Below are 24,051 nucleotides of genomic sequence, written 5' to 3'. Positions count from 1 at the left end.
TAGCCCTGCCTTTCAGATAAAGTAAAAATGCAATGGTTGAGTGATCCAATAATGGCAAGTGTTTTGAAAGTAGGATCAAACCTTATGCTTGGAAGCTGAAGCCAATCCCTTCAATGCTAAGAGCACAAAGCAGATTATTCCACGTTTTGCTGCTTCTGCAGTGTTTGGTGTTGCCCACTGCCAGGGACAGTAGATGGACTTTGTATCCTACGTAAAACATGCAGGAGAAGTAGCTGATCAGTGTATGTGTTTTCCCTGATAGAAAGTATGTTTTCCTGCTGAGCTTCGAGGTTGAACAGTTATGGGGCTCTAAACCATGTGGTCTGTCTTCAGTGTAAACAGCTTGTTACTTAAGTAGATTCCTTCTCTAATGTCTGTATTCAATTTTTTTTCCCACAGCCACACGAGCTCCTCCATGAAACAGTCAGAAGCCTCAGTTCTGACAGTGGCAGATTTGGCTGACCTTTTTACAGAGGAAACTGAAGAACTTGAGTAAAAACATTGGTTTGGCCTAATGAGATCAGGAAGTACTTGACTTAATAAGGACTGGTTATATAATCCACTTGATCTGTCATTCCCATGCTCATCATCTAGCATTTGTCCCTAACAGAGCTATTGGAAATTGAAAAGTCTCAGTTGTTACTGTGGCAAATTGTTACTATTCTGTGGTGAAGTTCTTAGCTGCACACACTTCTGACAGCACTGGAGAAAACTTGCACTTTGCACATTATACAGAAAACATGGACTTTATTCCCAAAGAGCGATTGAGCTGGATGCTAAAACTGAGATCTTGGGCGCTTGTTTGAGAGGATTTTTGCCATCAGCTTTGATTGGCTAGTAGCTCAGTCTGAGAGCAGAACTGTGTGTGGATGGTTGGGTGGGAAAGGGAAGCCGAAAAACACAAATCTAATTTTTTTCTTACTGTACAAAGAATTGTTGGAAAGACTGACTGTAAATTAATATTCTTCTAGAAAGGGCTTGTTACCATTTAATGCAGAGTTACTTAAGACTTATTGTAACACTTTAAATGACTGATCTTTACTAATAATTTGGATATTTGTATTAGTCTTCTAGATGTTCATAAACATTTGTGATAGTTAAAAATTTCATTGTTAATGCTTACTCACTACAAAATGATGATAATTAAATTATGCTTTTTGTATGTGTGTTGGTCTGGTAATCAGTTAAATAGTTGAACTTACTATGCGTTTTCTCACTTATTCTTGAAGCCATGGCTAAGTTAGTGCTTTGTTAAGAGAAATCAAATGCATTTGTTACAGAATTCTTTTTAAAAAATAATTTGTTTAGCTGCTGACCACTTTGGAACCATTTGGTGCTTGGGTACATTTTCTCACCCTAATTTTGGCTAGTTCTCCCCCTTAAAGATGCAGAAAACTAAATATCCCAAATAGATGAAATTAAGGCAGGCAGTCTAATTACTAGTTACCTAGTCTAAGTTAGCTAGTCAATGGGGAGAGAGAAAACTTTTGTGAAACTTCATCCTTAGATATGCAAGACCATTCTACCCCATCTCTGTTGACAGCAGACAGTTTAGAAAACACATCTAGGCTAACTTTTAGACTGCTGAAAGTAGGCAAGATAAATGTTAAGCCTTTTGGCACAGGTTATTGATACACATATACATAACATCATTTCTGAAGGTATTACAGAAGCAAGCTCAGTTATGTAGTTGATGTTAAACACAATTTTGTGATTAGAGACTGGGCAAATGTATATGCATAAGCAATGGGCTACTTGCCTCCAATTACACTGTTTACTGTTTCAGCAAACAATGATTTCTGTGTATTTAGAACTTGAGGTTGAAATTAAAATGAATCCTTTAAGATACCTCATCTTAGATTTTTTTTTTTACTCTAATCATGCCTGCTAAATAGATGTGCTGTACAGTTATTGAGCTTCTTGAGATCTGTTTTCAGTCATATTACATTTGAGTTGCACCACTTGGGTGAGCTTCTTGAGATCTGTTTTCAGTCATATTACATTTGAGTTGCACCACTTGGGTATTAAGCCTGTCCATATGGCAGACAAGTTTTCTGCTGCTGACAATAAATGTGAATCTATACGAATAATATTGCATCAAGAAGTGGGGTTTTGGCTCTTATAGGCTGTTGTACTTCTGGACTGATTAGATAGTTTGCTCTAAAGACTATTTAAATAAATTTACAGACAACATATCTTTATTTTCCCATATTTGCAATATGTTCTAGTCTTAAAACATTTTGTCTTTGAGACTAGTGATGTTTTGCTGATTACAGTTTGGAGCAAGGGAAATAGAATAGACAGACTTTTTTCAAATGAGATTTATCAAATGATTCGCAACAGACACTGTGGCATCTTCATCCTCAAACATATTGAGAACTCGGCTGACTCTGAGCAACCTGATCCAGCTTCGAAGTTGGCCCTGCTATCAGTGATATGTTGGACCAGATGACCTCCGTGGATCCCTTCCAGCCTAAATCATTCCACAGTGTAGTGCAGATCATGCTGTACAGACACTCCAGGAGCTCTGAGGGCAGCAACATTCCAGTTTCCTCATAGAATTTTCATATTGAACGACATAATGTTATTGAACAAGGAGCTGCTGTTCATCTGAGAAATTATATATCTATGTTAAAAACTGTGGAAGCACACAGTTTTTGCATTCATAGCTCCTTTTTAAATAACTAGATGTGGGAATAACAGTTGTCAGTGAATGTGAGAAGCTTACTGAAAAATAACTGGCATGAAAGCTTTCCCAAGCTCTCCGCATTTTTGGTTTATTTATATAGGGACGATGGCTTCATTGTTTATTTACAAAAACGTGGCTTTTTGATTCCTAGTCAAAAGCATAGCTTCTTGTCAAGCAGGGCGTAAGTCTTTAGTCCTGACTTATTTTTTTACACTCATGTAACACCATGAGATGCCCAAGAGCTGGTTCTAGGCACAGTCCTGACTGTCCTGGAGCACCAGGACCTAAAGCTCTGAAAGCGTAACATTAAACGTGTACACTAGTTGTGTTAAAGCACCTCTTGAAATTGGAAGGTTGAACCATGGGAGTATATAGCCTGTGTCAGCAGTAAAATGGATTCTTCAAGTTTCAAATAATACTAAGTACAGAGACTAAAGAATTATTTTGTAGAAGAAACCAAACTGTAATTTACCACTTATTCCCATTCTTTGCAACATATTTTCTTTGACAAAGGTTTTCTTTCAGAAAAGACACCACGTGAGATGAACTTTTTTTTCCTGCTAAGGGTGCAGCTTGTACATCTGCAGTGCTTTTCTCTTACCAAAGCACAGTAAGCCTGTTTTCATGGTGCTGCCGTGATTTGGCTCTCTAGCAGGAGAATACTCTTTGAAACGACAATATCTTGGCTGAGAAAAAACTTTGCCCTATTGTAGTAGTTCCAATATACTCATAGAAATGGCATTTTCCACACAAAACAGAAATCTGTAAATAGTGACTGCAGTGTTTACATAATGTTCGTGTGAAAGTACCCATAGTCATGTACCAGATTCTTATGTGTTCTCCTGCTAAAACATGTAAACACGATCTGAGTTGACAGTATTGTTTATCCAGACAATCCCTTTAAAAATGAGGCTCCAAGTGATTCCAAAGACCTCAGTGCTGACCTTTCATCTCCTTTGGTTCCATGACAAACAATGTTGGGAGTTTTTTGGCTGCAGTTGGAGAGGATTTCAGGACAGGTTTTTCTTCCTGCATATAGAAGTTTAGTGCCTTGTAGAACTGAATTGTCATCTTATTTAGGTGTTAACAACATGAAGGTGTTAGAAACTGAGGAGTGGATTCCCTGAAGGTGTTAAATTAAGCTCTGTGAATTTCACTGTGAATCTTTATATGAGTTTGTAAGTTAAGGTCCTCCTTGCTGTACACCAGTCTATGCCAGGAAAAGGTTTTAATCTTAACCTCTTGGGTAACTGTTTAGCATACTAAAGTCTGGAAAACACTACAGTGTTCATGCAGGTAAGATACTACAAAAGAATATTTACCTCAGCCTCTCATACATATTAACTTCGCATGTTGAGTAATGGACATAAGAGTTGATGCTCTTTATGAGGTCTTCCAAACCACTTTTCTGCAGATGTATTCCAGTTGTCTGCCAGCAGAGTACCCTCTGCTTCAAAAGCAACTGTGCTTCAATAGAAATGCAAGTGGGATCCTACAGAAGAAAAGATGCGTAGTTGTTTCTGGTTAAAACCACACAGACATATTTTCTCCTATAAGATTCTGTCTGGCTTAGTGGCTCAGGTCCAGTTAACAACTCTGTACTATACAGTCTTTGCTCACACAGAGTACTGTCCTCTTCCATTCCATTCTGCAATCCCTATGACTACATTATGTTTTCCAAGAGTCCCAGAATGTTGTAATTAGCAAATGGGCCTCAGTTAAACTGGCAGGGAAAAAGTCTGTATTGATCAGTCTTGCAGTGACCAGTGCAAGAAGAATCAATCTTGAAATTTATTGCTCCCTCAAGGCAAGTAATTAGATGAGTCTCTAAAAGAAAATCTGGTTGTGTGGTTGGGTTTTTCTTTTTTCCCTGGATATAAATAGAGCCCATTTCTGAAGCTTAATCTAAAGACTTACTGCTTAAAATCTGTGCGATAACCTTTTCTGTAGACTGAAAGGCTATTTGCAAAGCCGCTGTACCTGTGCTTTTCTTCCTTTTTTTGGTTGCCTGAAACAAGGTCTTTACAAGACTATATACTATAAATGTAGGTTAAAGGAATTTTATAATGGAGGAAAAAAGGAGGTCCAAGACATCCCTGTTTCTCCCTCTGTGTCTTTGTGTCTCCCTGTCTTTCTGTCATCTCATCCCATTCCCCCCAGCTCACTCAGAACGTTACAAAGAGTATTTGTGTTTGATTAGTAGAAGTAGAGGAAGAGTCATAATCCATGAGATGGCTACAGTAAAACTGTCACAGAAAAAGTGTTGGAGATAAAGGGAATTTTAGCCGGGTATAAACTCTTCTTTTGTACCCATAATGTCTTAATTTACCATTATTCTTCACCACTGTAGAAGCAGATGTTTAATTTCAGTCTGTTAACTTGTATGTTTCTGGTTTTATATTGTATAGCTGACATAAAAAAAGGGGCCTGGTAATCTACTGAGCAGTCAGTGGGGCTTAAAGGTTTTTAGTTGTAAAATTGATAGATTTTGGATTCATAAAGTGCACCTGAACTACTATCACAAGTTCCAGTGCAAACAGTCTCCTTCAGGGAAGGAAGGAAGAACAGGTAATTATTGACTCACTGTAGTACTGAACTGAAGTTCCAAGTAGATATTCTACAGTCGTACACCGTGTAAAGGGGACAGTTAGTTGTAGCTTTCAAGTACCAGGGTGCTGGTTGACAGCAGGTACAATGTGAGTCAGCAGTGTACTCTGGCAGCCAGGAGGGCAAATGGCATCCTGGAGTGCATCAAACACAACAGAACCAGACAGTCAAAAGAAGGGATTATCCAGCGGCATTCAGTGCTGCTGCGGCCTCACCTCAAGAACTGTGTGCAGTTCTGGGCCTCACAATTTAAGAAAGATGTGAAGGTCCTTGAATGCATCCAGAGGAGGGCAACAAAGCTGCTGGAAGGAATGTCCTTTGAGGAGAGGCTGAGGATTTTGGGCTGATCTTCCCAAAGGAGGCTTTGGGAAAAGGGATTTCCCAAGTCCTGTGAATGGCAAATCTTGGTTGCAGGGTTTCTGATCTGTTTCTTAATATAAAAGCCATTTCCTGCTCAAGAAAGGACATTTGCTCACAAAATGGCAAATAATTATACTAATTATCTGCATCAAAAGGAGCGTGACCAGCAGGCTGAGGGAGGTGATACTCCCCCTCTACTCCACTCTCATGAGACCCCCACCTGCAGTACTGCACTCAGCTCTGGGGCCCACAACAAAAGAAAGACATGGATTTGTTTGAGTGAGTCCAAAGGAGGGCCATGAAAATGATCAGAGGGCTGGAGCACCTCAAAATTGTTCCTGAGAAAGATCTTCGAATTATGTTTAAATTTTTAATTTTTAAAATATTTGTTTATTATTTATGTTACTATAAAGTCTATAAATCGGGTTTTGATAGAAAATTATTTCTTTTGTATAATTACATATTAAAGAATACTTTGTCAGGTATTTGCAAGCAATTTGATGTTCTTTAATTCTAGATTTCAGTGTGGAAACAGAATAATTGAATTGTTCTAGTAGCAGAATAGTGAAACCAATCAGCTTTGGCAGTGGCAAGTTAATGACTCTTAGAAAGCAACCGATGGAAAAGAGCAGTTTTCAGTTGTGTTCCAAAACTGAAATTCATGGATAATAAGCCAAGAAAGAATATTATGTTTACCTGCTCTGTTTCCTTACATTATGTAGACATTGTAATTTCAATGAGATAATTTATCTAGAAAGTAGAAAAGCTGTATTTTTATTTGAAAGTTACCAAGGATGGCACTAATCACACTGTCTGTGAAGGTTTACAGCTATTTCAAAGTCTCTGTGAACACAATATTTTGTCTTTTATTATCCTGCTACTGAAATAATACTGATTGTTGTAATAGTCATTAAATATCCTTTTCTTTCAGTCTTTCTGGTTTGTGGAAAAGAAGCTGGTGCCTCCTCTAAGAAACAGTGCTTAAAAATTTATGTTCCCGTTCGTTAGTGTGTAACTGAATTGTCTGATAGATGTTACCTGTTAAATAGTACCAATTAGTAGGAATGCTCTGCACATGTGAGTTATTGTTATTCAAAATTACACTTACAATATGTCTAGAAGCCCAGGAGTCATAATTATTCTTTTCAGTATGGTTGGTTTTACCCAGCTCCAAAACTGCTGCCTTCTGGGAACAGCTAACGCTTCTCCGCAGCAATTCTTCACTGCAGTCTTCTGCTCCATAGAGACCGTGCCTGTGACATCTCCTCAATACTGTCATGTCTGGGATCAGTTGTATCATGTTTTCCTTCCTAGAACTGTAAATCAGTCCTGGTCAATCCCAATATACATAGAACTATTTTTAAATGTGTGGTATAATTAGAAGACCTCTTTGGCCCAATGCTGTATTGAAGTTCATGTGTTACTAATTCCTTTTAACACTGTCAGAAATGAATAAAAAATTAAGATTGTGTTCAGTTAGTTATACCTAGATAGAACCTAAAAAATTATGAACATAGACTATGTGTTTCAAAAAAACAAACTTCCTGACAAAACCTGAGAAATTATATTGAAAATAAGGTACCTGAACTTAAAGTCAGCACTCCAGTAGGTCTTTATTGTTCTGGACACTATACGAATGCTTGGGGTATAACCCAAAGTCCAAACCCCAAATGGGAGATTTTCTATCAAGTTAAATGGTCTGTGGACCAGTTACACAGGGGGAGAGAGAACCTGCAACCGAAACACACAGAAATTGCAAAGGCCGTGAGGGCAGTGGAGGTGCTTGCCCAAAGCAAGATGCCAGCAGATTGGAGATGAGAGACCTGGCCTCATGGGCAAGCCACCTGAGCCTGCAGGCAGCTAGCTTCAGCATGCTGACGCCCGGCTGCCTGTGTCACACAGAGCTGTTGGCACAGTAAGCGTTGGAGCCATTCAGCACAAGCTGTTGTGCATGGTGCCTGCTGGCACACAACAGGATCCTGTTCCTGCTCTTACTGTGGTATTGTACATTGATGCAACTCTACAAAGGCTCTTGTGACTCTCTGGGTTGTTCCTTGTAATGCTCCCTGTTCCTAAGTGTCATGCGCAGGCAGAGCAATATGGTCTTCCATGTCCCCAACACCTCAGCTGACAGCTTCCAACAGCCATCCTGCACTGTGCAGCAGGTCAGTCTTCCTCGACAGATGCCAATTCTAGCAATAACGTGGAAGAAAGTGTGACCTTGGAGAAAACACATTTATTAAAGCACCAGAGCTTTTTACAACCTGATTGCTGAAATATTTATGCTGGAGATGAAGTTTTTCTATTGAAGGGCAGCACACCAATCAAAAATGCTGTGGGCATTGATCAAGTGTTATACTCTGGAATAAACAAGTAACAAAGTGCTAAGTATGTTAGAGGAAGGCACTAAGGCTCTTTGGGGTCCAGTTATTAAAGGATGATCTTACAGAAACTCCATGCTGGGGTCCCATTGAATCAAAAGGGAAATGGCTGGTGCGAGTGACATACAGACCTTCTATAAGATGTGTTTTGATGACACTATCTTACAGCGTCACCTGTACCAGCACTTGCACAAAGGAAGTTTGGGGGGGGTGTATCTTCTTTTGTATTAATTGTTTTCTGCCTTGCCAGAGAGATATCTCTTTGGTTTTAAATAATGTAATGTAATGTACATGGTTGTCGTGGTTTAAACCCTAGCCAGACAGCTTGTTCACTCACTCCCAGTGAGTGGTGCCAGGCTGAGAGCAATCGAGCCCCCCCCCCCCGGGCTCTCCCCTTCCCTGCTCCCGGAGGAACAGGGAGGAGGATTGAAAGAGTGCAACTCCTACAGGTTGAGACAAGAACAGTCCAGCAACCAATGTACAACACAAATCACCACCGCTACCACCAATGACAACAATGATAAGAGAAAGTAACAAGGGAAGAGAATACGATACCACCGGCCAAGAAACGAGTCCCACCCGGAAGCCCGTGTCCTTCCGGGTAACTCCCAGTTACCCCCCACCCCAGGCATGACGTGCTGTGGTATGGAATACCTCTTTGGCTAGCCTGGGTCAGGAGCCCTGTCTCTGCTTCCTCACGGCTCCCCCTCCTCCCTGGCAGAGCATGAGCCTCACAGAGTCCTTGGTCAGGGTAAACATCACTTAGCAACAACCAAAAACATCGGTATCACCAGCACTGTTCCCAGGCTGGAAGTCAAAACACAGCACTGCACCAGCTACCACGGAGGAGAAACATGACTGCTACTGATGAACCCAGGACATTATCCACCCCTTATTCCATACCATTCACGTCGTGCTCAGATCCCACATTTTCAATACACCATTGCTCTCCCATATATATACATCCATATACATACAGACCAAGAGAAAGAGATCATTTTCTTAGTGCATGGACCAATCCCTATAATGCTGCCGAGTCCATTCGGTCCATGATGTTCAAAGTTCATTCTCTGTTGGGATGATGGCTGGAGGGAAGTCAGGGCCAGTCGCTGGTGACCTGAAGACATCTAGTTGATGGGCTATAAAAGCATTACACAGCAGGCAACGGCATACAATTAAGTTCACTGGCTGTTTTCCCCTAAAATCAAATCCCCTTGAGGTATACATCGGACTTCCCCATCTTCCCGCATTACCCACCAAGTATATCCAGGTCCCTGAGCAAAAGCAATCCCACGAGTGGGTTTGCCTTTACCTGAAGCAGGAATTACCCAGACTGTCTTCCCCAGCAAATTCTTCATATGCACCATGGGAACTTTGTCCCCCTCTACAATATGTAAAAGTTCTGACTGGGCTGGGCCGGCCCTGTTGGCAGATCCTCTGGTGTTGACCAACCAGGTGGCCTTTGGTAAATGTGTATCCCAATGCTTGAAAGTTCCCCCACCCATCGCTCTCAGTGTAGTTTTTAACAGCCCATTGTACCGTTCGATTTTCCCAGAGGCTGGTGCATGGTAGGGGATGTGATATACCCACTCAATGCCATGCTCTTTGGCCCAAATATCTATAAGGTTATTCCGGAAATGAGTCCCATTGTCTGACTCAATTCTCTCTGGGGTGCCGTGTCGCCACAAAATCTGTTTCTCAAGGCCCAGGATGGTGTTCCGGGCAGTGGCATGGGGCACAGCGTATGTTTCCAGCCATCCAGTGGTTGCTTCCACCATGGTAAGCACATGGCGCTTGCCTTGGCGGGTTGGTGGCAGTGTGATATAGTCAATCTGCCAGGCCTCCCCATATTTATACTTCAACCATCGTCCTCCATACCAAAGAGGCTTTAACCGCTTGGCTTGTTTAATTGCAGCACATGTTTCACACTCATGAATAACCTGGGCAATAGTGTCCATTGTTAAGTCCACCCCTCGGTCACGGGCCCATCTATATGTTGCATCTCTGCCCTGATGGCCTGAAGTGTCATGGGCCCACCGGGCCAAAAATAATTCACCTTTATGTTGCCAATCTAAGTCCATCTGAGCCACTTCAATCTTAGTCGCTTTATCCACTTGTTGGTTGTTCTGGTGTTCCTCAGTGGCCCGACTCTTGGGTACATGGGCATCTACATGACGTACCTTCACCACCAGGTTCTGCACCCGGGCAGCAATATCTTTCCACAGTGCAGCAGCCCAGATGGGTTTACCTCTGCGTTGCCAGTTGCTCTGCTTCCATTGCTTCAACCACCCCCACAGGGCATTTGCCACCATCCATGAGTCAGTATAGAGATAAAGTACTGGCCACTTTTCTCGTTCAGCAATGTCCAGGGCCAGCTGGATGGCTTTCACCTCCGCAAACTGACTCGATTCACCCTCTCCTTCAGCAGTTTCTGCAACTTGTCGTCCAGGACTCCATACAGCTGCCTTCCATCTCCGATGCTTTCCCACAATACGGCAAGAGCCATCAGTAAACAAGGCATACTGCTTTTCACTTTCTGACAGTTTATTATATGGTGGGGCCTCTTCAGCACGCACCACCTCCTCCTCTGGTGACATTCCAAAATCTTTGCCCTCTGGCCAGTCCATGATGACTTCTAGAATGCCTGGACGACTGAGATTTCCTATTCGAGTTCGTTGTGTAATTAGTGCAGCCCATTTACTCCATGTAGCATCAGTTGCATGATGTGTAGAGGAGACCCTGCCTTTGAACATCCAGCCCAGCACAGGCAACCGGGGTGCCAGGAGGAGCTGTGCTTCAGTGCCAATCACTTCACAGCTCGAACCCCTTCATAGGCTGCCAGTATCTCTTTCTCAGTTGGGGTATAGCTGGCCTCAGATCCTTTATATCCCCGACTCCAAAAGCCGAGGGGTCGACCTCGAGTCTCCCCTGGAGCTTTCTGCCAGAGGCTCCAGGTAGGACCGTTCTCCCCAGCTGCAGTGTACAGTACATTTTTTACATCTGGCCCGGTCCGGACTGGTCCAAGGGCTACTGCATGAACTATCTCGCGTTTAATTTGCTCAAAGGCTTCTTGTTGCTCAGGGCCCCATTTAAAATCATTCTTCTTCCGGGTCACATGATAGAGAGGGCTTACAATCGAACTGTAATTTGGGATGTGCATTCTCCAGAACCCCACAGCACCCAAGAAAGCTTGCGTTTCTTTCTTATTAGTTGGTGGAGACATTGCTGTTATCTTGTTGATCACATCTGTGGGGATCTGTCTACGTCCATCTTGCCATTTTATTCCCAAAAACTGAATCTCCTGTGCAGGTCCCTTGACCTTACTCCGTTTTATGGCAAAACCGGCTTTCAGCAGGATTTGGATTATTTTCCTCCCTTTCTCAAAGACTTCTTCCGCTGTATCGCCCCACACAATAATGTCATCAATGTATTGCAGGTGTTCTCGAGCTTGCCCCTGTTCCAGTGCAGTCTGGATCAGTCCGTGGCAAATGGTAGGGCTGTGTTTCCACCCCTGGGGCAGTCGGTTCCAAGTGAACTGGACACCCCTCCAAGTAAAAGCAAACTGTGGCCTGCACTCTGCTGCCAAAGGAATGGAGAAAAATGCATTGGCAATATCAATCGTGGCATACCACTTGGCTGCCTTTGACTCTAGTTCATACTGAAGTTCTAGCATGTCCGGTACGGCAGCACTCGGTGGTGTGACTTCATTCAAGCCACAATAGTCTACTGTTAGTCTCCATTCTCCATTAGACTTTCGCACTGGCCATATGGGGCTATTAAAGGGTGAGCAGGTCCTGCTGATCACCCCCTGACTCTCCAGTCTATGGATCAGCTGATGGATGGGAATCAGGGAGTCTCGGTTGGTGCGATATTGCCGCCGGTGCACTGTTGTGGTCGCAATTGGCACTTGTTCTTTGATTTGCAGCAACCCCACAACAGAAGGAACCTCTGAGAGACCAGGCAAGGTGGACAGCTGCTCAATTTCCTCAGTCTCCAAAGCAGCAATACCAAAAGCCCATTGGTACCCTTTTGGGTCTTTGAAGTACCTTCTCTTGAGGTAGTCTACGCCGAGGATGCATGGAGCCTCTGGACCAGTCACAATAGGGTGCTTTTGCCATTCCCTCCCAGTCAGACTGATTTCAGCCTCCAGCACAGTCAACTCTTGGGATCCTCCTGTCACTTTCAGAAATATAGATGGGTTCCACCCCTTGACACCTTGATGGCATCAGGGTACACTGTGCACCGGTATCTACTAGAGCCTTATACTTCTGTGGCACTGATGTGCCAGGCCATCTGATCCACACAGTCCAGTAAATCCGATTGTCCCCTACCTCCCCTACCCTGGCTGGAGGCAGGGCCCCTCTAATGGTCATCACAGCGCTGGACACTTAAGTTGTGGTGAAAGGGATTATCTTCGTTATCACAGGAGCTGGAGTAAAATCAGCTCTTCCACTCCATCTGGGAAACTGCTCACCAGAGACTGAAGCCGTAGCTCTCATGGGACGATCAGTCTTGGCCCTTGCTCCCCTCTTCAATTCACTCACCCGTTCCTCCAAAGCTGAAGTAGGTTTTCCATCCCACTTTGTCATGTCTTCTCCATGATCCCGCAGGTAAAACCATAGGGTACCCCGTGGCGTATACCTCCTGTATCTCCTCTCTTGAACAATAGGACGCCTTTTGTTAATAGCTGAGACGTGTGTTGGTACACGTGAGGAGCTGGATAAATCAGATACATCGTCCCTCAATTGTTTGAGGTCCTGGGACAGCTTTTCCACAGCTGAAATGATGGAAGGGGTGAGACTGTCTTCGAACTCTCGGAGTTTATGAACCATTTCATCCACTGTTAGTGGTACTATGTCATTCCAGGTTACTGTTGCGAATGAATGCGCATATGATGACGGTGCATTCCGTGTAAGTTTTTGCCACATGGGTCGTGTACATTCAACTTCATCTGGATCTATGGGTATATCCCCGTTATTCGGCTTGATGTGATAGATCATCTCTACGATGGCCGATTCCCTCAGAGACTGGATGCCTTTGTCTACAGTAGTCCACTTGGCCGAACGACTCGTAACATCGTCCTTGTACGGAAACCTTTCTTTCACAGCTGCCAAGAGCCGCCTCCAAAGGCTGAGGGACTTTTTCTCTCTTGCGATTGCTTTGTCAATTCCCCCTTCTCTAGCAAGTGATCCCAGCTGCTTGGCTTCTGTACCTTCTAGTTCGTGACCATCGGCCCCATTGTCCCAGCATCGGAGTAACCAGGTGATGATGTGCTCCCCTGGCTGTCGGGTAAAATCTTTTCGCATATTCCGCAGCTCAGTTGAGGTCTGAGGTCAAGAAGTTACCTCTTCTTCTTCATCTTCATCATGTGATGATGACTCCTGATCAGATTCTGGACCGGGTGGTGAATTCATTGGTTCTTCATCTTGCTTCACCCTTCTTGCCTCCTTTTTGCTTGTTCTCTTGCGTACAGGAGCAACCGATATTGGTACGAATTGGTCCTCTGGTTTGGCTGCAGTGATTATCACTGTGGTTTGAGTAGCGACTGTACTTGTTGCTGGGGGTGGTGTAGCTGCTGTGCTTGGAGCTGGGGTAACCCGCGCTGTCTGTTGCAGCCAAAGTTTGAGCAGCTGCTGTACTTGCCACTGGGGTAGCTGCTCTGTTCATTGAGGCCAAAGTTTGAGTAGCGACTGTACTTGTTGCTGGGGGTGGTGAAGATGCTGTGCCTGGAGCTGGAGTAGCTGTGCTGACTGTTGCTTTGCCCTCAGATCCGCCGACATTCTTTTCCTTTTGAAGGTGCTGGATAGTGTTGAACAAGGCCCCGTAAGCACAGGCCAAGCCCCAGCACGTTGCCATGATTTGTCCACCTCTGGTATGGCCAGAATGACCACACACCTCATTTAAGTGCTTTACTAATTCTTCTGGATTTTGCAGTTGTTCGGTAGTGAAATTCCAAAGTACTGGAGGGGCCCACTGACCTAGATACTTGCCCATACTATCCCACACACCCTGCCACTCATGATTGTCCAGCCTCAGGGAAAATCTCTTGGTCCTCCCACATCATCGTTTGACCCCAGACAAGACCCAAACCTGACTCTGCTTAACTCTTGAAATCAGTCATAGGCAAAACACACTCTGTATGCGTGTTAGCATGGTGATTCCCATCACCATCAGCAAACAAGTCTCAACAGCATTAAAAGGCCATTCAAAAACTTCGAAACTCTCAAAAGTAAATGGTCTGGGGGGACGACTGGGAGGGTAAAAGGATGTCTCCTTCACAGGCTGAGCACCTGAGAAGGAGAAAAAAGATGTGCAATTGCTAAGCACTTCTATTATATACCTCCCAAAGTATAAAGGTGGTGACCACACTGGGAACATAAGCCAGATCAGTTTCATGATCAATGATTCTACTGTATTACAAGTCATTACCATAAAGTACAATGAGACAAAAACCTTAGCCCAAGCCCCACACTTGAAAAACACTAATACAGCAAATACTGGATGGAAGTAAGATACGATATACTGAAACTGTGAGATCAAGAGGAACAACCTTGAGAGCCAATAAATCAGCATTGTGACAAATGACCATTAGTCCGGTCAGATCTGTCGTTATCTCAACCCCTTGGGCCCCACGTTGGGCGCCAAGAGAACTGTCGTGGTTTAAACCCTAGCCAGACAGCTTGTTCACTCACTCCCAGTGAGTGGTGCCGGGCTGAGAGCAATCGAGGCCCCCCCCCCCCCACCCCGGGGCTCTCCCCCTTCCCCACTCCCGGAGGGATGGGGAGGAGGATCGAAAGAGTGCAACTCCTACGGGTTGAGACAAGAACAGTCCAGCAACCAATGTACAACACAAATCACCACCGCTACCACCAACGACAACAATGATAAGAGAAAATAACAAGGGAAGAGAATACGATACCACCGGCCAAGAAACGAGTCCCACCTGGAAGCCCGTGTCCTTCCGGGTAACTCCCAGTTACCCCCCACCCCGGGCATGACATGCTGTGGTATGGAATACCTCCTTGGCTAGCCTGGGTCAGGCGCCCCGTCTCTGCTTCCTCCCGGTTTCCCCTCCTCCCTGGCAGAGCATGAGCCTCACAAAGTCCTCGGGCAGGGTAAACATCACTTAGCAACAACCGAAAACATTGGTATCACCAGCACTGTTCCCAGGCTGGAAGTCAAAACACAGCACTGCATCAGCTACCAAGAAGGAGAAACATGACTGCTACTGCTGAACCCAGAACAATGGTGAGAAATGAAAGGTAGGATTTCAGTGGAGTCTCCCTGAAAATACCTGTTTCATAGTGAGGTTTTGCGGTGAATGAGTCAGAAGACCCCTCTGGCTTTGGGACCCTATGCTGGTCAGACTTGGGGCAGGTGGGGACGCGTTACCTGTAAGCATATGACTGAAGGCTGGGGAAGAACCTGGGCAGTGGATCCCTCCTGCCTGCTCTGCAGGGATGTTCCCTGTTCCAATTCCACAACCTACTGCCAGGATTCCTACTCCCTGTTCCAATTCCATAGCCTACTGGCTTGAGGAAATGTGGGTGCACACTGGTGATGACTAGGAGCTGTCATCTTCATTTAGGAAGGTGGAGAACAAGGGGGTGTGAAGTAGAACTGCAATGAGAGATGTAGGAATGCATGCATAATGCTTGGGGGGGGACACCTTTTTCTTCCTAACATACACACACATACAAATTACTGCTTATCTCCCTCCCTTTGCTTAGCTATCCATGGTATCCTGAATAAGGAAGATGGTGTGTTAATACAATAAAAGTTGTTAGGTGCTCATATGGCAAGGAAAAAGAAAATCTGGACATCTGACAGCTAGAAGCTAAACAGAAGTTGCAGCTGGACAGAAAGGTCAAAAGTTAAGGTGAGCCACTGGCCATTCCTGAGATGTTTAAACAAGTCAGTTCCTTTGGGTAAGTTTCAGTATCCGGGGACACATTTTGCTGTCAGTCAGTCCACTGTAAATCTGGAGCTTTAATGGAGTTTTTCTGTGCTCGTGCCAGTACAACTGAGAGTAAACTTTGGCTCTGGTTACATCCATCTAGAGAAAGCTACAGCTTGCCTTATCCACAGAAGAATTCCTGTTGACTTCATAAAGTTTTTCATGAGCTGGGACATCTGGATTTGGTACAGTAATACTTAACTTTGGGATGTTGCTGTTAATGTTAGGATGTTTACAGAAATGAGAGAGAAAACAGACCCCTGCTAACTATTTCAGGTTAGGAAGCATAAGGTTCTTCCAGAAAAATATCCGAGTGCTCTAGTGCAGCATCTGCTCCCAATATTCTCTTCTGCAGGAAAACCTGCATTCAGGAAGATTAAAATTAGCTTCCCCAGATTCCTGCATAAAACTGTCAGCTTGAGAATCTCCTGTGACTAGCAATTGCTAATTGCACTAATTCCCTTTAGTGTCAGCGAAACTGTAATGGGCACTGAGCAGCTGTCTCGCATCCCTTGGGAGTTCCAGCCTCAAGTCTACCCTGAGCCAGGACATGCATCGTTTGATAATTAAGCCCTCAGCCTCTGTTCCAAGCTCACAATAAGTGAGAAATTAAGGATGGTGATGATGATTATTTAGCAAGGGAGAGGTTTCTTTTAGATACCCTTCCCTTGTACCTGAGTCTAAATTTTGGAGACTTTCTGAATTAGATGCACTGTATGGTTACACTTCTGTTCCTCAGTTAGACCCCTTTTTAAATACAAATTGTCCATCCAAAGCAGAAACTGATTTAGCCTATTTTTCTACCTCTGGCCACTCACAATCCACTCCAGCATGTAAATTTAAAATCAACAGCCACCATGACAACTTGGAAGATATTAGCACATAAAAACCTTCATGAGTTACTTCAGTTACAGTAAGAACTTGTTATAAACCAGCAGGAACTTGCTGTCTGCAATGTGGCAAAAGTGTTCGCAGGTCTCTGTGCCAGAGGTTAGCTGGCAGTGAGAGGGAACTGCTGCTGCTGAGGTGGAATTAACTGGCAGCAGCTCACATGGATTGGTCAAGTGGATGCTAAGCCGGTGACTCAGTGGTAAACAGAGTGCTGGGGCTCTCCCTTTGCAAACCCTGAAAGCACAAGAATGATCTGCCCTTCATTTTGCAAAATACCAGAGGTTTTATGAACAATTTCAAAGGTCGTATAGAAAACAAAAGGTTTTCCTGGCTGGTGTAATTAAAATGCTTCCTCACATGATTGCCTTCTTGGGATCTTATCATTAGCCTTGAACCTGAGATGTTGCTGGAGCTCTGTCCCTGGTTTACCCAGCAGTGGAAGGACAGTAGGACTTGCTGGTGCTGTTTCCAGGAACCCTGCAGGCATGGCTTCACTCGCCTGGGAGCTGAGCCCCAGCTAACAAGTCGCATTCAGGTAAAAATCTCCCATGGCTGGAGATCACCTCTTCTACATCACCAACTGGATGTACCGTTAACAGCAATGATGTGAAGCTGAATGTTATCAATCTGTCTATTACTAATCCAATATTCAACATTTCCTTCAGAGAGACTTCATATATACACTGAAGGAGGAGAAAGACACAGCAGAACCTTCCTCTACTGTATCGTTTTTCAGCCTAGGGCCTGCTTTTCCTGCATTGCCCACAGGAGAAGAGTACTCCAGTCTTCTCTGAAAATGACTGTATGCTAATACTCCAGTGCTTCAGGAGGTGTTTTTCAGATCAGTCCCCCTGGTACTCAGCATTGAACTCCTTGCTGCCAGTTCATTTGTGAAACAGGGTGACCTGTGCATGGGAAGAGGGTATTTCAGAGAGGTGGTTCCAAGGCACCATGTGCTGTCAGAGTAGGCACCTCCATAGCCTTCTGGTTCCAGCAGCATTTTTAGGTGGTTCATCAAAATTAGGATTTCATATTGAGGAGTAGGAATGCCACTTCAGTACCCCAGTCTGTGCTAAACATTGCACTCTTCTCTATCCCATCCAAAGATGTCAGTATTTACAAGCTTCCGGGGTCTTTTGGTATGTGTGCACATACCCAAGTCAGACTTTGCACTGAAATAGCCAAATGGTGCACACTACCTTCAGCACCAAGACAGCCATTACAAGGAAGAACCTGAAAAACAAACTACACTTTCCCTAGCGTGAACTCCACATAAGGATTTGTTCCTTGCACTGTTTGCTAAGAGCTGAGCAAAAGTGTTCTGCATCTGAAGAGAAAAACAAAGGATGTTCCTTTCCATTCCTGTCTCCTTTCTGGGGACACTGTGTCCCTGTGCTAGGCACAAATGTGAGGGGAGAGGTGCTCCAGCTCTTGCACACAAGACATTCTGTATCTCCACGAGCCAACTTCCAGATCCCCAGAATCTATATTTAGCAGCACTGATAAAACTGAAAATAAACACCTTGAGTTACATTTCACAGTTTTCTTTTTTGGTTTTTATCCTTTAACTGTTTCTTGGGTTGATGCACTTGTTCCCTCATTAGAATTGCAGGACCACAGGGTAGCTGAGCTGTTCCTTGGTCAGCTGCTGGTCTCAACCTTAACTCTGTGCTGTGGGTGTGAGGCCCACTGGTAAGCTCAAAGAGAGGAACCTGCAGCTTTACTAATACTGGAGTAAAGGCCTGGCTTCTTGTTCAGTCTTCACTCAGACTCCTCAAGAAGGAATTGGCATTGGAGAGGTTTGCATTGATACTATTTAATGTAATGTCATTCTGTCTTGGGTTCAGCAGTAGCAGTCATTTTTCTCCTTCTTAGTAGCTGGTGCAGCGCTGTGGTTTTGACTTTTCGAACAGCACTGATAACACCGATGGTTTTAGTTATTGCTCAAATATTCAGGCTGACCAAGGACTTTGTGAGCCTCATGCTCTGCCAGGGAGGAGGGGAAGCTGGGAGGAAGCAGAGACAGGACATCTGACCCAAACTGACCAAAGAGGTATTCCATACCACAGCACATCATGCCCAGGATGTAACTGGGAGTTACCCGGAAGGGCTGGGGGACTGAGGGGTTGGAGGAGGTATCATCGGTGCTCAGTTGGGCTGGGGGGGGGGGTTATCAGTTGGCGGGTGGTGAGGTGCTGCATTCTCTTCCCTTGTTATTTCCTCTGTCATTATTATCATTGGTGGTAGCAGTAGTGATTTGTGTTATACCTTAGTTACTGGACTGTTCTTATCTCAACCCGTGGGAGTTGCATTCTTTTGATTCTCCTCCCCATCCCTCCAGGAGCAGGGGGAGGGCAAGAAGGGGGGGGGGGGGGGAAGTGAGTGAACGAGCTGCATGGCTGAGTTTAAACCACGACAGTTCTGTTTTGGTGCCAAACATGGGGCATGAACCCAAGACCCTGGGATTAAGAGTCCCACGCTCTACCAACTGGCATTGCAGAGGTAAACCCATCTGGGCTGCTGCACCGTGGCAAGATACCGCTGCCGGGCTAGCTCAGTGTCCAGTCAGATGTCCTGTCTCTGCTTCCTCCTGGCTTCCCCTCCGCCCTGGCAGAGCATGAGACGCAGAAAGTCCTATGGCCAGCCTAAACATTTGAGCAGTAACTAAAAACATCAGTGTTATCAGCGCTGTTCCCAGGCTGAAAGTCAAAAACACAGCACTGCACCAGCTACTAAGAAGGAGAAAAATGACTGCTACTGCTGAACTCAGGACACATTCATTAAGGAACTTGCCAGTGGGTGGCTTGGCTACTGAAAAAGAAGACATCAGGCCATAAAAGTTGCTTAAATTATTTTCCAAAGAAAGTATTTGAAGCTGCAACACCTGCCATCAAGTATTTCACAACTTAAAATTTGGCCTATGTTAAAGGAAAAAGATACAGTAACAGAGTCGTTTCAGTGATGGAAGTTGTTTGCCATCATGTAGAAAAGGTTTATTGTACTTCTGTTGATAGCAGTGGAACAGGCACTAGGTTGGTCCCTAATTTCAGTGACCATTAACCAGCCGGGTGTGACAAGGTGTAAGGCAGTAATTACTGGTTTATCTGACATATTGTTCCAGTGATCTCCGAGTTAGTGAACTGCTCAATTAAGTTAAAGCATGATAAGATTTCATTAAGATGGTCTGAATTACCTACTCAAGCAACCAGAGATGAAAGCTTCCAAACCGAGCTTTGTTCCCTGAGATGTCCATCCCCACTGCATTTATTTCCATGAAAGACAAAAACTGCCACGAGTTTGGCAAAACAGACCCAAGGAAACATCCCTATGAAATGCTGACTGCTCCCTTCAAAGGGTACATGTTACACTAGTGCTGTCAGCCATGCACATACAGATCTTAAATACCTTTCACTGATACAAAACGCTTCATGAAAGTCCTGACTTTGGACTTTGGGTCAGAGATTGAAGCAAACATGATCCAAAGGAAACAAGTCTTTTCCTAAAAATAAAACCTGTATATGACCTGGACTTGTTCCGTACTATATATAGCATCACACATTAGGGGTTTGTAAAGAATAACTTGTAAGTTGAGAGCAGAGTTGTTACTCTATTCCTGTTTCTATAGATGACCTGGGATTTCTAGGAAAAATACACTTTAAACACCATATCCAGTTTCTGTAAAAGTTTTTTCTCAAGCCATTTTCCTTTGAGAGTGCTAAATGCCTTTTTACTGCTAAATGTCCTTTACTTCACCGTAAAGGATTTATGGGAAAGCTGCAGTGAGTGGCAGGAAGTATACTACAGGGAAGAAAACATGGCTTACAGAATAGAGTGGAAGCATTAAGACTCTAAAGAAGAACATTCCTGAGGTTCTTCCTGGAGCACAATTCCATGTCAAATTGGGAATAAAAATAAAATAATTCTTAAATGTCAAAATATATTTTTTTTTTAGTTTTTTTTTTTCTTTAATTAGCATTTTCAAAAATCTTCCACTTTTATAGAGAAGATGCTATTCCCTATTCAGGACGAATATAAAAAACAAAAATATTAGGAAATTATGAAAAACGGGCATTCAGGTTTTTTTTTCATTAACTCTAAATATTTCATTGTACTTTTTGTGTTTGAGCCTCAGAATAGTTGTGTTTCCACATAAATTTCAATGCAGCAATCCTTTACTGATCTTTAAGTAGACAGGATTTTGTTACATCTGAATTAGGATTTAATATGATGAAGAATCAAACTGGACTAGGCTGTATAAACTCAAATGCTTAACTTTTATGTTTATAAAGAAATCAGTGAAAGCCTGCTCTGTACCAAGGATCTGACTGAGGTGGAGATTCCAAGTACCTTTTTTTTTCTGAGAAAAATCCTTCAATTCTAGTAAATTCTCATCCAAATTAAACAAATGGGTTATTTTTATTACTTCAGCTGTGGAGTTTAATCCTTGTAATCAGTTTCATTTAATTTAATCTCAGTGAAAACTATATATTCCTGCAGTCAGGCTCACTTTAATAATGTAAAACTTACTGCATCTGGACTGACAGATCATGCTAGACCATGGATGTCACAGGGGAAGTGCCCCCACAGTACAGTGGGCCCTCTAGGCTTTAATCTGAATTCAGATGTCTCACTCAACACCTGCATGTCAAAGGAAAGAACCCCAATTATAAACCAGTTATCTTTAATTATTTCTTATCCCTCCCCATCCCCTGTTAAATAGTAATTAAAATAGATGTTAATGCAAAGAGACTCCAGGCTATCAACATGGCAAAACATCAGAACAAAAATAGCAAACCAGCATCCATCCCATCACTTTCCTGAGCTCATCTGCAAACCTCTGCAGCTTAATGTGGTCTGATCATCACAAGGGCTTGTCATGACGCAGCAAGACCTGTTTCCCATCTGACATAAATCAGCAGAGGCCCAGAGAAGTCAGATGAGGAAGACCTTCCCTGATGGCTCCTTCCAGAATTGATGATAAGAGGTTACTCTTGTCATTCAGTATCGGTTTCTGAAGGGCTGAGGAGAAACCAGCAGGCCTTCATCACTGTCCTCTCCAGCAGCAGCTGGGAATCCTACTGAAAAATGAAATTTTGTGTGGTAAGAAGGGGAGCAGAAATACACAACTTCAGGTTGAGTTTTGCAACGTGCTCCAACCAAAACTAAGGGGAACAAAATTGTGAAAATATGAAAATATTTTGCTTTGACATTTTAATGACTTGTTTCATGTTGGAAAAGTAAAAAAAACCTATTTCAATGTAATCAGAAATAAATACGTTAGTTGGCTTTAAAATCACATTTCTCATTTTGCAATTAACCTGAGGGAAAAATTGAACATTCAAATTGATTCAAAATATTCCTATTTGTTCATCTGCTTGTTTTATAAGAGATAAAAATCCAATTAATTTCTATCCAGACAATTTTTTTTGGTCATTTTCTTTCTGAAGTTTAGAAACTGATTCATAAAAAAGTCTTTATTTGTCCAAATATGCTGACAACACTGAAGTTACTGGAAATGTCATCTGTTATTTAAGTGTCATGGTTTGGCCCCAGCCGGCAACTCTGCCCTAAACTGCCGCTCACTTGCTCCCCACTGGTGAGATGGGGGAGAGGATCAGAAGTGTAAAAGTGAGAAAAGTCATGAGTTGAGATAAAGACAGTTTGATAGGTAAAACAAAAGTATCAACATTGTTTTCAGAACAAATCCAAAGCACAGCCCCATACTGACTACTATGAAGAAAATTAACTCTATCCCAGCCAAAACCAGCACAGTAAGAAAACAGCTTTGCAGCATAAACCAAACAGTGAAAAAGGAGCAATGTTTATACTGGAGCTCTCTAAATCAAGCTCAGAGGATTTTATTATGGCTGCCTTCCAGCTCGGAGGATCCAGGAAGATGATTAAACACAAGAGATTTGCTCCTCACAATTCAACAGCGAAACTCCGCAAGAAAAAATCTCAGTGCTTCTGCCTGCATTACTCCAGAGCTGTGTACAGAGCCTAAACAGGAGCTCTTCTAAGCTACCAAAGAAATTCTGGGTAAATGGGGATGTAAATCTCCTGCTACTTAGTGCTCTCCATCAATGCAGGTCCTACCCATCAAGTGTGCATCCTGTGCTTCTGCAAGCCAGAGTTCTCCATGCCATGGGTGAAAGTTTGATGCTAAGAAAAGACCCAAGCCCCCATTTCAAGATTTTGAATCCATGTTCTTTCTGCTGTAGTACACAGCTAGAACGAATAGCTCTTTATTTATTTTATTCTTTAGGAATGAAATGTTCAGTTTCAGACCCTGGAATACATGTATATAAGGCAATGACCATCTAGCTATAAAATGAGCTAATGCTAACACATTAACAAGCTGCTAAAAATGATCATTTCATTCCAGATCTCTGATTTACACCTGAATGTCCCTGAGAGCCATAGTACAGAAAAAGGAAATGTTTACATGCTCAGCATTAAAACCAATTTGACAGACTGCAGAAGTAGAGTAGTAGCATGTGCAATGGCCTCCCCCTACATGCCATGTTTATGTCTTCTGGTGCTGCAGCTGAGGTGGCTTAAACTACAGAATAGCATATGTATTTGATGATGAAGTACAGGTTTCTGTATTTTCTCTGGCTTCTGTATTTTCTCTGGCTTCTATTGCTGCTGCTGCTACTAATCCCTTATTATTCACTTGAACATCTGTGAGGACTGCAGATGTGCACAGAAAATTTTATGACCATAAAGAGTTAGTGTAAACTTAATGCACTGTTTTAATAACTAATATCATTAGTAAGATATTCGAAGCATTATGCAGTGAAAGCAAGTATGCCTGTTCTACAAAACTATAAATTTTCTTTAAAAGACTGACAGACACTAAGCAAAAAGCTGATGTTGCTCAAAGTCCATGGGAATAGATATTTGTATAGAAAAGAACAGAAACTTGTTACGTGTGCAATTTCATCATATACATTCAAGAAAGAATCTCACAGGTATAAAAAAAGGCCAAATTGAGAAGATTAACCAAAGGTGTAAAAAAAGAAAAATAAAACAAACAAGGCACAGCAGCTTTCTCCACTTACATTCCTTGGATTAATAGCCATGATTATAATTTGTAATGTGAATTAATGAATTGTGAAAAAAAAAAAATCAGGATAAAGAGATGTGTGTTGAGGAAAACCACA

General features: G+C 43.1%; 1 protein-coding gene across 5 annotated transcripts in view; it reads left to right on the top strand.

The window, feature by feature from the left end:
• Nucleotides 1–1,162, top strand: part of SHPRH (SNF2 histone linker PHD RING helicase) — a 49,710-nt gene extending 48,548 nt beyond the window's left edge. For all 5 annotated transcript variants that reach the window (XM_061471437.1, XM_061471439.1, XM_061471440.1 and 2 more), the window contains one exon: nt 400–1,162. In XM_061471437.1, coding sequence (XP_061327421.1) covers nt 400–496 — 97 coding nt within the window. In that variant the 3' untranslated portion in view covers nt 497–1,162. The remainder of the gene's footprint in view (nt 1–399) is intronic.
• The last annotated feature ends 22,889 nt before the right edge of the window (nt 1,163–24,051 follow it).

The sequence above is a fragment of the Pezoporus flaviventris genome, unplaced genomic scaffold, assembly GCF_033815535.1.
Source record: "Pezoporus flaviventris isolate CSIRO_AGI_PZ_B2104156 unplaced genomic scaffold, CSIRO_AGI_Pfla_v1 ptg000066l, whole genome shotgun sequence".
In the NCBI taxonomy this organism is placed as follows: domain Eukaryota; kingdom Metazoa; phylum Chordata; class Aves; order Psittaciformes; family Psittacidae; genus Pezoporus; species Pezoporus flaviventris.
This window is presented reverse-complemented; position numbering and strand designations above follow the sequence as displayed.